Source organism: Hippichthys cyanospilos, chromosome 19 (genome assembly GCF_059441005.1).
Source record: "Hippichthys cyanospilos isolate Australia breed blue-spotted pipefish chromosome 19, RoL_Hcya_1.0, whole genome shotgun sequence".
Classification (NCBI taxonomy): Eukaryota; Metazoa; Chordata; class Actinopteri; order Syngnathiformes; family Syngnathidae; genus Hippichthys; species Hippichthys cyanospilos.
The window spans coordinates 8,716,032-8,728,969 of record NC_142387.1 but is presented as its reverse complement, the minus strand read 5'-3'; the positions used below and the strand labels follow the sequence as shown (position 1 = coordinate 8,728,969).

Here is a 12,938-nt window from a genome sequence, read left to right as displayed (position 1 = left end):
GGTTGCTTTATTGAAGAGTCATGAATACTTTAATTATTTAATATAAAATATATTTAAATGAACTCAATATATGTTTTTTTTAAATTAATAACCAAATGTTCTGTATTTCCTAGATTTTACAATGGCTTCTATCAGAAGGTAGACACAGCGCACTATCAATGCACTACCAGCAGCGGCCAGAGGTAGCGCCATATAAAAGACTAAGCCGAACAAAGCACAAATCTGTAACTGTTAGAAGATAAACTAAATCGGTTCCCAAACACCCACATTTTTTCACAAAGCCCCTCACTTTGAGAACCACTGCTTTTGATGGCTAAAAAAGGTTTTAGCCTCAAGGCTGCGTGTATCTACAGTAGAAAGACAACTTTAGATCCTAATTACGACTACTAAAAATATGAATGCCATAAAACAATATGTTTACAGAATTCTAATGCACTGTGAATATGTTTTTGTGTTCAGTCTCTAACAGGATTTGCCCTGGTGGTAAGCAGTGATGGAATGGTCTTTTATGCCTCGTCAACCATTGTGGACTATCTGGGATTCCATCAGGTGGGTTGAACTTTTCTCTTCTTGTAGGGAATCGTATTGTACACAGTCGGCGGTGCATCAAATCTGATTCGTTCTCATTTGACTCACATGTGTCAGACAGAGGTCAGCTTGACTCAGCAAGTTCGTCCTTCCCCTTTTTTTTTCTTTTGTCGGTCTTTCCCCTTCATCCCCTTTTTGCTTTTTCATCTCTTGCTTAATGAGCCTGCGTGAATACTGATAACTATCTTGAGGGCAGAGTGAACCCACCAACTCTTGACCAAGAGGCCACAGAAAGGTGAAGACCCCAGTTTCACCCTGAGATGCATGTGTCTTGTGTGTGTGAGTGTCTATGTCGGTGTGTTGAGAAGTCACAAATGGTTTCGCTTCCTTCCTCTCCAGTGGCCATATCAAGCCGGCCATTAATTATGGATGATATCAACATGGCCTCGCCTGCCCCGCAAAATTGAATTCCCGACTCTCGTTATAACCACAAATAAAGTGCTTTTCACTGTTTTAAAGTCCCCATTTTGCTCCAATGTTCACAAACATATACACACACGGCCATGCACGCACACAGCACAACAGAATGATTCTTTGCAATTGGAATTCTTCTGTAACAGTGCTTCTACGTGGACTACAAAAAGACATGGGCAATAATCCAGACACAGAATAGACAGAATAAAAACTAGATCAATTGAAAATAAATGATCATACTTTAAGTCTGTGTGTGTCTGTGTGTGTGTGTGAGAGAGAGAGACAAATGAAACATTAAACATTTCAGAAGATTCTTCACTGATTTTTAATCAGCACATAAACCTTTAAAACTGATTTGTTGACCCTTGTGGGATTATGTTACAAATTATAGAAATTCACTAGATACCTAAAATTTCCAGCAAGTGATTAAAATTAAAAAATGCAACAATTCTGACATTTTTATATGATTGCAGCTGGATGTCTGAGATTTTTTGAACAAAAATAATCATTGTCCAAATTTTGGATCATATAAATCCAATATAATTACAACTTTTGAGATGGATTTTAATAGGGTTCATTACATTGATTTTCCTGCGATTTTTGCAACATTCCGTTCAGCAAACAGAAGTTCTCTGTTGAATTGTGTTTCACTTCAGGACAGTAGGTGGCGGTAGAGGCCAGTTAATGGCTATGTCTTAAAATTAAAATCTTAAAGTCTTATAATTAATCACTAAAATATTCCATATTTTGTGAACAAATTGCAATTAAATTAAAATCATCAAATAAGTCATTTTTCATTTCAAAGACTGTAACGACTTTCTTTGATCCTTGAATCTGGTTCTGCAAAGTGTGCTCTTTTTTTTTTCACAATTTTCCAATGAGCCTGTGAGCAACTGTTGAAAGTGAAACTACAGAAGCGTTTCTTAGTCTGTCTTTGCTGTGGTGACTCTCCACTCAGTTTAGTTTAAGTTAGCAAAAACAGGAACATTAATTGCATCTAATCCATGAGAAATCATTGGAAAGCCCAGGATGTACTCTACTTAGCACACTACGACTTAGTAGCTCAGACTTAGACTCGACTGTCACTGCTTCAAAAACAACAAATTATTTTTTTCTGATCTTGCAGAAACCCTTTTAAAATCTCCTGTACTACAAACTCTGAATTACACAATACAAGTCAAAGTAATAACGTTAATAAATAATGGCCGGTGGCCATTTTGGTTGACTTATTAGGTACACTGTAGATTCTCACACCCGTGGCCCACCAAGGGGGTATCCATCCTGGGAAATTGATTAGGTACACTACAGATTCTTGCCCGCGTTCCCAACTGGCAGCGCAAAGTCTGCAGCTCATCCACAAGCCTAATACGCACAAGCAATACGGGCCAAAAAAAATGGATGATTAGTATTTAGAAACCGTTTGCAAAGTCCCTTTTATAATGTTGTGAAGTGGTACCAAAAAGCATCCCGGCATGCCGATCACTTTTATGCGGTTAGCTTTTATGATCATCCGAGGCAGGAAATCACTGTTTATGGTTTACAAAACATCAACATGACAACTTAAATCTAGTTGTCAATGTTTACAAAGCCCCCAAACAAGTTCCCCCCATTTGGGGGGGGGTTGTATGTGTGGTTGACAGTCAACATTTTATTCCCCGCGACAAATCTGACGAGTCTTTTCAAGTACCCGCAGACCATCGTGTTGTATTTCAGACACTGTCAACAAAAAAAATTCCCACAGACTCTCGCACAACAATTTTTTTTTTTGTTTTCGAGTCCCATAGTTTGCCTTGACATCATGTCATGTAATCCGGCGCCCACAATTGTAGTCAGTGGGGACACTTATCCCTAATATACCACAGGGACCAAAAAGACATAGTAGCACCACAAAAGAAGACAAGGAAACCTCCAACGGCCTTTGATGGTATTTGTTACAGCCGCAGTTATCCTTTGAAGGGCTGCAAAATTATCACTTCTTTTCCTTTGCTTCCCTCTTTCTTTTCCTCAGTCTGTTTTTTTTTTTTTTTTATCATAAACAAAAGTCACCCGATCCATCTGTTGTCTACCGGACTGCCGGTAGGGCAGCAAACCGCAGGACGGGGCGCGCGCCGAGGACGCTGGGAGCAGATTGTATTTTCAGAGGCAGACGATCAAAAGCCCTCGCGTGCCACCAGTGTGGAAATTATGGAGGGGGGAGCGCAGGGAAGGGGGCGGAGAGGGAAGAGGAGAAGGTTGAACATGCTAGTGAGGAATCTGTCAGGGAATGACAGAAAGCAAAGCAATTGCTGGAAAAAAAAAAGACAGAAAAATGATGAGAGCGGGCTGGAGTCTGACTCAGTGTGTGTGTGTGTGTGTGTGCGCGCGTGTGTGTGTGTATAGGGAGGGTTAGCTGGACCGGACTGCTCTTCGGGAGCTGGTGTCACGCGATGTTTGACAAACACAGCTGCCCTCGCTGGCCCTGCAGCTGCCCTCAACTCTTACTGTACTTTTGCAGAATTGTCGGACTTGCGTTGACTTTGTGTGTAACTGTGTGAATGTGTGTGTTTGTGGAACATCAAATGCTCTGGGCATCATCACATGAGTAAACGCCATGACACTGACAGTATTTCTCACACCAAAACAACACCTACCATCCGCATGTCCACAATGTTATCGTCACATCACAACAAGTGTACATCTAATTTGTATTACGATAGAATATTAAATTGAATAAATAAGAGCATCACATTATCTTTTACCATTGTTTTTTAAACAAAACAAAAAACAACAAAGAAAACATTAAAAACCAATCTCAGTCCAAAACTCACAGCCATACAAAGATATTTAACGTATATAACAAACCATCTTGCAACAATGAGTCAGATTTGGAAGTTTTTTAAATTTTATTCAATCAAATGTGTGAACAATTCACTAAAAGGAAAAAAGATTCAATAAAAATGTCAGTGTGATGTAAAAATTGTTTAAAAATTGTGTAAAAATCATGTTCAATTATGCGATATGGAAAATGATGTGTAGAGGACCAAAATAATTTTTACAAGAATTTTGACAAATATCATTTCAGAAATCAACAAAAAAAAAAAAATCTGGAGCTTTTGACATTCCCTCATACAATGAAACATGGTGCCTATTCCAGTATTACATTCAAATGCTTTTACCTGGGATATTAGCATTAAAATGGTGAGATTGTGATAAAGTCCTGAACATCTATTTATATTGTATTAGTGCAATGTATTCATAGTCGGTGTGGCAAGTGGGGGGGGGGGGGGGGGGGGTCATAGGATTTTTGCTGTTCGTCTGAATCCACTAACACTGCCTCAATCATTTGTTTTAGACTGATGTGATGCACCAGAATGTGTTTGACTACATCCACATAGACGACCGCCAGGAGTTTCGGAACCAGCTCCATTGGGCCATGTGCCCTCCACCGCACCAGGGGGCATCAGCACATCAGGACGGCCAGCTCACCTCAGCGACCGGTGGGTCATTTTACTGCTGCTCGATTAATCTGCCTAGACTCAAATTAAGATTTTCTTTATTCTGTTATTGAAACCAACGCGCACTCTGTTTTTACATTTTAAGGTGATGAGTTTGTGGTGAGCAGCCTGTTCCACTCTCCCGAGGCGGGGGGCATTCCTCCTGAGCTCTCCTGCTTTCTCAACAGATGTTTCATAGCTAGGGTCCGATGTCTGTTGGACAGCACGTCTGGATTCCTGGTGAGTGACACCAAGCGCCGCGCCTGCTATACGGAACGGTAACTTGCAAACCTAGTCATAAAAATTCTCTTGGAGGAAACTCAGCTCAATAAAAATAATATGATGCATCTGCAGCGGAAATGGTTCTTTTAACAGGGTCTGTTTGTTTTGCTGTCATGTATAGTCGCTGTGCTTAGCATTTCAAGATGATTGGGTGAACGCAGCGGCAATGGCTTCCTAACAGACACCGGTCCATATCTCACGGACCCCAAATGGAAATGCAGTGGAAAAACAATGGCGGCCTGATGGACAGGCCAAGCAGAATATGGCTTGAAATCACTTTATCAGGTTTAGCAGAATTTACCAGATTCCATTCTGGTTGACTTTGGCACACACCAGAAACCCTATATGGCAATTTTCTGTACTGGAAGCATTCTGAGCCAATGTTTATGAATGTTTTCCTCATCAGTCCGAATAATTGTAGCAAGGACACAAAAGAATCGCGCGTGATCAATCATCACAAGACCTGAAAATGAAGCGTATTCCCAATAGTGGTTGCCTATGGTTCGGTTCATCCAACCTCTCTGACTGGTTGATACACATGGGAAAATCTCAAAATGCATTCCAGAAAACTGGAAAATTGGAAATTTCTGATTGTTTTTTTGTAACAAAAAAGGAGGGAGGTTGACTTCACTAAGTTGAAGAAATTGAGCATTCTCATAGGTCCCTTATCAATGGAAAAGATGCCTTGTTTTTGGGCGGGTCTTAAAATTGAGCAAACTAACTTTGAATAACTTATGTTTTGCTTAAATGTCTTTTTTTTGTTTTTTGTTTTTTGTTTTTTTCCCCCACAAACATTAGCAATGGGGGTCCTTGGAAAATTTGCTTTCTAAAAGGGGTCCTTGACTCCAAAGTGTTCGAGAACCCCTGGCCTCAGTATCGAATCGGGACACTAATCGGCAGATCCTCAAAACCAGGTGATTCGGACTTGGACTGTGGCGCAAAGAAACGTGATCGGAACATTCCTAATTGATAAATTGGGTGGAAACTGGGGTGGCAAAGAATTTGATGGTGGCGCCTATCCTAACCAATCAACAAACAAACAAAAAGTTACACCACATTATCCGGTAACAGAAATGTTCCCTTTCGAAAAAAAAAAAAAAACCCTTGAAACATCTGCGCTGCCATTAATTTTAAAACTGGAAAGCAATCATCCCAATTTCCGTTTTATTTTGAACCTCCAGCCCTCATTATTGCCCAGTCCGTACAGACTGCTGCCCTCATAATGACGATCAAGGCAAAAAAAAAGGGCATAATCATAGACCTGCTTAAAAGTATCACTTTTTGATGCTCTCTGATGTTGAAACCACAAAATCCTTCCTGTCTCCTGTCCCCAGACAATGCAGTTTCAAGGTCGGCTGAAGTTTCTCCAAGGACAGAAAAAGAAATCAGCCTCCGGGGCGCCGCTTCCTCCCCAGCTGGCTCTCTTCTGCATAGCCGTACCCCTTTTACTGCCCTCCATTACCGAGATGAAAATGAAGAACATGTTAATGCGAGGAAAGAACAAGAGCGGAGGAGGGATTATCTCGGCACTGGAGCACGGGTAAGAGTGAGCCAAGTGCTTCACGCTGTGTTTATTAACGATGATTTTCTTAATAGGGATGATAGAATTAAAGGTCAAGCTTTCAACATTAATTTGATGCCGTTGCTCCAGTTTTGCATTTCATAATGTGTTTCTTTAATACATCATGGCGACTTATTTTCACCTCTAGATGATGACACCATTTGCATCTTTTGCTCAAGCTAAAGGTCACTGTGTCAGGCACATGCCTAACTCGTTCATTTCCAAAGATGTATTCTTACGTTTTCAGTCCAAACATTAAAATCCCAGATAATTTACCATATTTTTCCGCCAATAAGCAGCAAATTTTTTAGCCCTGTTATCTGCATTTTTGTTTTATATTTAAAAATATAAAACTTATATTGTTAAAAATAATCCATCCATCAATTTCCTATAAATATACCGGTGCATGTTCAGTTTTTTTAAGATAGGATGTTGCTGGAAACAGGCAATTAAAAACAATTAAAATAAAACATTAAAAAAAATCCATATATCCTAAATATTAAAAAAAATGCCTAAATATCTGATGTTGCAACCTGCAGCATATAGTCTAGTGTGGCATATATGTGACAAAAATTGTCTTTCCTCAATTTTTAGATTACAGTCAGGAAAATACATTTTTTTTCTTCTTCTTTGTATTCTATTCTTTGTATTGAATGCGTTAAAAGCAGATGACTTCATAATTGTCCCTGTTAACCTAATAAGAAGAATTGGTACATAAAACTTGATTAATACTGTTTATGGATCATTCAGAATATGCCCATTTAAAAATGTAATCAATTCTTTTTTTTTTTTTTTTTTGAGATTGTATTGCAGTAGTCCATAAACAAGCATGCCTGGCCATCATTGATCTCGTGGTTGTGGTTGTGGATGTTTATTCTGTTTTCAATTTTCAGACACGAATCTTGGAAAAGATGAGTCACCGTTTGAGTGACTCCCTCATGAACTTATGTGAACTGAAATCTCAATATTTGTCCTTTGAGTCATACATGTATGGTTTGGAAAGATATTTGTATTATCTTAACGGAGCGATTTTTCTTAATCTGATTTATTGAGCCATTTCCAGCAGTAAAAAGTGATATATAATTAACATCATTCATCACTTAATTTACACCTTTAAAAAGACATTTTCCCACTTGTTGTCGACTGAAATTGACATGTGACCCAGGCTCCGGTAACACCCAAACATGGCTGACCTGTTTTCTGGGTTTGGTCATGTGATGTTTGAAAGCTGAGCGCTGATTGGTCATTAATTAAATCTTTAGCACATGTGATGTCATATTCAATTGACAGTGGAAAACATCTTTAAAGGTAATCATTGCAGATGAAAAATCATTCAGTTATCAAATTAATTATAGACAAAATAAAACTGTATTGAATTTACTATTAACTGATCCCAAAGACATGTGTTTTACATTTTAAGGGTAGACAATCAATCCCAGTTACTTATTTAATTTTTTTACAATTTTTTTTTCAAGTGATTGGCTAAAGGCCATTGTATAGATAATGTGTTGCTATTGTAATCGATTACTTTAGAAAATTAAGTACTTAAAGATTGCTAATGTGCTAACGAAATAGATTAATGGATTACTTTAGGTACTCAATAATTGAAGTACTAAAGTAAATGATCACTTTAAAACACACAGATGTGACAATTAGTCTCTACAATAAGATAATTACCTAAAGTAACCGAGTACTTCAGTACTTAATTCATTTAGTGCCAGCCATTTTTACACCCTTCTTTAGCCAAATATGTGGGGGGGAAGATAAAATTAAATATCTGGGATTTAATGTCTGGACACTGAAAAAAAATGTTAAAATATGTCTTTGGGAATGAATAGGCTAATATACAAAATATGCACCAATTTAAAAAAAAGATCAGTCAATAAATGTAATAAATAAATGCATGGTAAACATATTAGAAGACCAATTAAATAAAACATTAAGCATATCGTAGGCAACTTAGCATCATTGCCAAAGTCACTTTTGGCAGTGGCCGCTAATATATTACAAAGAATTTACGATATGTGTTCATATGTGCCTTTAAAAGACGGGGCATAGTGAGTGAAAGAGATTGTGTTTTATTGTTCTCCTAATGTTCAATAAATTGCTGAAAACAGAAAATGAAAGATTGAAAACCCCGCAAAACTGTTCCCCTCATCCCATTTTCCACCGTTCTGTCTTCCAGAGAACGAGGGGAGCACCTCCGAAGGCACTCCTTCAGCGGAGGAATGGGCGACGTAGCAGACCCCCTCCTCCTCTCCTGTCCAACCTCGGGTGGCACCCAAAGGGGCCACCACACTCCGTGGACCCCACTCACCAAAGACAACCTCAAGTTCCGTCCCGACGGTTACTACAACCAGGAGGAGCCCCTCAATTTCTGCAAGTCTTCTATGACCTCCCATAAGGGCCTCGGTCCGGGCCTCGGGAGCGCGTGGCCCCTGCGACCAAATTCGGGGCACCTCAGAACGGGCCAGGGCGTTGGCTACATCCCAAGTAACCGTTTAAACAAAGCCGGGCAATACGCCAAGCCGTACCGCCTTTCCCCAAGCTGCCACAGCAGCAGGAACGGCGAGGTGTTTGTCTCGAAACTCTACGGGAGCCTGCAGATTCCCGCCGACCCGGACGCCTACTGCGTGGATTTAGTGAAAAGCGAGAACGGCTACGGCGAATGCTACGACGGCAACTTGATGCCGCCCATTAAAGTCGAGCATGACTCCGACTCGGAGAACGGTTGCGATCCCTTCGGGAGACAGTGGGCTCAACGGGAAGCGGACGCTATGGACCGTCGCTACGGTAACGGGGTATACGAGCAGAACTCTGCCGTCCAGCTCAAATCCGAGACGGATTACTACGATTTGCAGTACTCGCCCTGTCAGCGGGGCAAAGCGGGCATCAGCCCGCCGTACAACAGCGGCAACTATCAGAACTATGCAGTGAACAACAATGGACGTTTGTTAAAATGTGACAAAGACTTGGGCAACAACAACGAGAATAATCAGTTTAGCCCTCAGAGACTCTCTCACACCCAATGCAGTAATCAATCGGTCAACCTCATCGACTCTCACGTCTACCAACAGGAGCCTCAGAAGCCCTACATGCACCAGGACTTTAACAAGCACGGCACTTATGAGTTCAAAGGTCACGGGCTGATCCATTCCATCAAACGGGAGCCCATGGATTCCCCCCCGTGGTCCGAGGGTGCCCATGACATGAGCCAGACCATGATGCTTGGTCCAAGGAACATTATGCCGTGCGTGAGCACGGGGCACCACAAATCTAGCCCTTACGTTTATATGCCCTGAAAAAAAAGGAGTTGCGCAACGCCCGCCCTCATCGACCACACACACACACACACACATAAACAAAACATAGCGTAGTATTCCTTGTTGTCCGACGCATTTACCAGCATCAAATGCAAAACGTCGATGTTCTTCCATGTTACAAAGAGGTGACTAGCGAGGCTCAGGTTCTAAATGTTAGTCTTGTTGACAATCAAAAACCGAATCAAATTGGATGAATTTTCTCCTTCGTAGTTCCAAGCACTTTTGGATTTAGTGACCAGTCGATAAATATCCAGATGCGCCATTTATTTCATGTGTAGTGCACACCCGTTGTTTGCCACGGATCACTTCTATTTTTATGTCCGAACGTGCTTGACCTTTGGACTTTAGTGGTAGTTTTGCATGTTTTAGCACTTTAACTACAAATCGCCCACAAATGAAGAACACTGGGATTGTTAACTATGCATTACAGCAATAAAATATATCAGCGTGCAAAGACATGGAGCTAATACATTGTTCGAGTATAGGTCAAAAATATTCTGAGGTCTCTTAAAGGTCAAAAGCAACCATTTCTGAGATACTGGTCCATTTATTTAAATTTAGATCATTTAGTAAAGAACTGAAAATACAATTCTCCACCACAGTGCCAGACCATAACTATCATAAAATCGGTCAAATGACTAGTACACTTTACGTAAAGTAAGGTTAAAAAAATAACCCAATTTGGGTCAAAAATTGACTGATCCACTATTTAGGTTACTTTCTGTTTTTTACTTTAAAAAAAACTGCCCATAAGATTAGGACAAAGTGTATTTCAGTATTTTTTCTGTTTTTTGTGCAAAGCAACCCAGAAAATTGTGTCCGATTAATCCAAGTGGTGAATCATTTCATATTTTTTGACCCCAAATCCCTCTTAAACATAATCCAGCACCGGATCCAAAAGAGAACAAGTAATTGTTAGGTTATTTATTCATAGTCCATTTAGTTGAGGGTTTGACCCGATACATTGGAACAAGATTTTGATCCAACAAGGAGTGAAAATTACACTCAATCATTGTTTTTTGCAGACTGTTGTTGTTCTAAACAACCAACAAATTTCAGTTAAATTAGTGGAAAGGTTCATTTTAACCCACCTGTTACTGATAGCAACATAAGTCATTTGAACACATCATTTCTATTTCCAGTAGTTTCTAAATCCAAACAAATCAAAAGTGAACCAGCATCCCAGAATGGAGTCCGACTACCAAAATCTGATGGCATTTTCGGACTCAATTTGCAGTTAATTGACCAAAACATGTAAAAATTGTGATTCTGTTTCAATTTCAAAACATAAAGGTCATATGAGACTTTTACTGTGATGGTCATTGTGGCTGCCAAAAAAGATGGCAAAAGGTTAAACAAGCACATTGTCAATGGGAGAGGTTTTTTTTTTTTTTTTCATTTTTGTTCAAACTGAAGGAGAAGACCGTTTTAAGCGCACAATAGCATATTGACCGTAGAAATAATATTATTGTTAAATATTTTAACGTCACAGGTTATGTTGTACAGTGCAGTGTTCACTATAAGACCAGCATTTCATTGCAGATATGACACTTTTTTTCTGTTGATGATGTGGTTCAGGCAGGAAACAGATATGGTCTTCACAATCAGTGTTTTTGCACAACTAAACGAAAAGCACCAAATTAATTCAATGTCACGGCCTCGGCTCTGTGGCGCAACTGTGGTAGTTTAAAAAAAATGCACTACTGAGAGTAGTTCAGTTGAAGTTATTTTTTTAATTAGTCAACACGTGTACATTGTCACTGTATTGAAAATGTCTTGCTCAATGTGTGTGCTCATTTCAATAAATGTTTGATGATTCGTATTTATTGTAAGGCAAAAGTGTATCATTTGAAAGCTGCAGTTTGAAGGCTGTTCTCTTTGTCCAAAGTAAATCCATGTGGCTTTTTCTTGCTACCATTTTGATAACTGTACAAAAATAAACAGCATCCTGCCCTACTTGTGTCATTGAGTAGGTAGCTGTAAAGTAGTGAACACGGTGTAAATATGCAGTGTCTTCCAATGTTTCTACGTGTTTTTGCAAATGAGACTTATCTATTAAAAGACCTTTCTTATATGGAAAAACCTGTAGCTGTCTTTTTCTTTCAAGTAAGTTTCTTTCAACTATTTATTAATAAACACAAACACTATAAAAAAAATGTTAATTTTAGAGATGGATGGATGGATGGATGGATGGATGGATGGATGGATAGATAGATAGATAGATAGATAGATAGATAGATAGATAGATAGATAGATAGATAGATAGATAGATAGATAGATAGATAGATAGATAGATAGATAGATAGATAGATAGATAGATAGATAGATGGATAGAGCTAGGTGTGTGTGTGTGTTCTGATTTTTCTCAAGCACATTGTTACAAGCTTTGTTAAAAAATGTTTGTGTTATTAATGGCGATAAATCAAGGTAAACTGTGCGATTCATTAGTTACAAACTTTTAATCATTGATAACATGAATGTATAAAGAGAGGAAGCAATATAGATATCAATAAATGAGTTTATAGACATATGATACACATCATATACTGTTATATTACAGATTTCCACAAAACTATTATAATTGTTGTATGCCTTAATATTATAATATTATTTATAAATATTATATATAATTATTATAAATTATTTAATCACTTGATAGCACACATCATCAACAGTATGAATGAATTGTACAGCAAATATGTGTGTTACAAGCTTCGTAGAAAAAAACTGACAAATGCAATTAATCACGATGAATTATGGAAAATTTTGCAAATTATTAGTTGAAAACATTTAATCATCCGACAGTACATACATTATCCATGTGTACGTATGCGCATATGTATACAGTGTATGAATTGTACAGTTTCAAAGGGATTTCGTATTGTGTTCGTGTCATACATATCAAACAACTAAATACATTTTTCATGTTACTACAATAAATGTGCTTATATAATAAGTTTTACACACAATCCACATCAAACCTAGTCTTGCATGGATGCATAAAATGTAATTTTGCTAATTCAGTCATGCCTTACAAATGAAACTCATGATTTACAGCATTTGTCTATTTCGTGGCTTTTGAATTTTTCAAATCGATGAAATGTTGTCTCTCATCTTTCAGATTTGTGTGCCTATCAATAATGAATAATGGCCGGAAGACAATACCGAGTATCTGTAGTCACATTCCTGTATAATAAATGTACTGTAATGTTGGCATGACAGCAGCCTTCTCCTTCACATGATCAAGGAATCTTACCACCTGAGTGTGACCGCCGCCTGAGACGAGCGAAGGGAGTG

At 38.8% G+C, this 12,938-nt stretch overlaps 1 protein-coding gene across 2 annotated transcripts in view; it reads left to right on the top strand.

Annotated features, from left to right (window-relative positions):
- The window catches only part of ahrra (aryl hydrocarbon receptor repressor a), a 74,819-nt gene extending 63,222 nt beyond the window's left edge, over positions 1-11,597 (top strand). For both annotated transcript variants that reach the window (XM_088401915.1, XM_088401914.1), the window contains 5 exons: positions 460-549; positions 4,334-4,478; positions 4,582-4,715; positions 6,092-6,297; positions 8,504-11,597. In XM_088401915.1, coding sequence (XP_088258041.1) covers positions 460-549; positions 4,334-4,478; positions 4,582-4,715; positions 6,092-6,297; positions 8,504-9,620 — 1,692 coding nt within the window. In that variant the 3' untranslated portion in view covers positions 9,621-11,597. The remainder of the gene's footprint in view (positions 1-459; positions 550-4,333; positions 4,479-4,581; positions 4,716-6,091; positions 6,298-8,503) is intronic.
- The last annotated feature ends 1,341 nt before the right edge of the window (positions 11,598-12,938 follow it).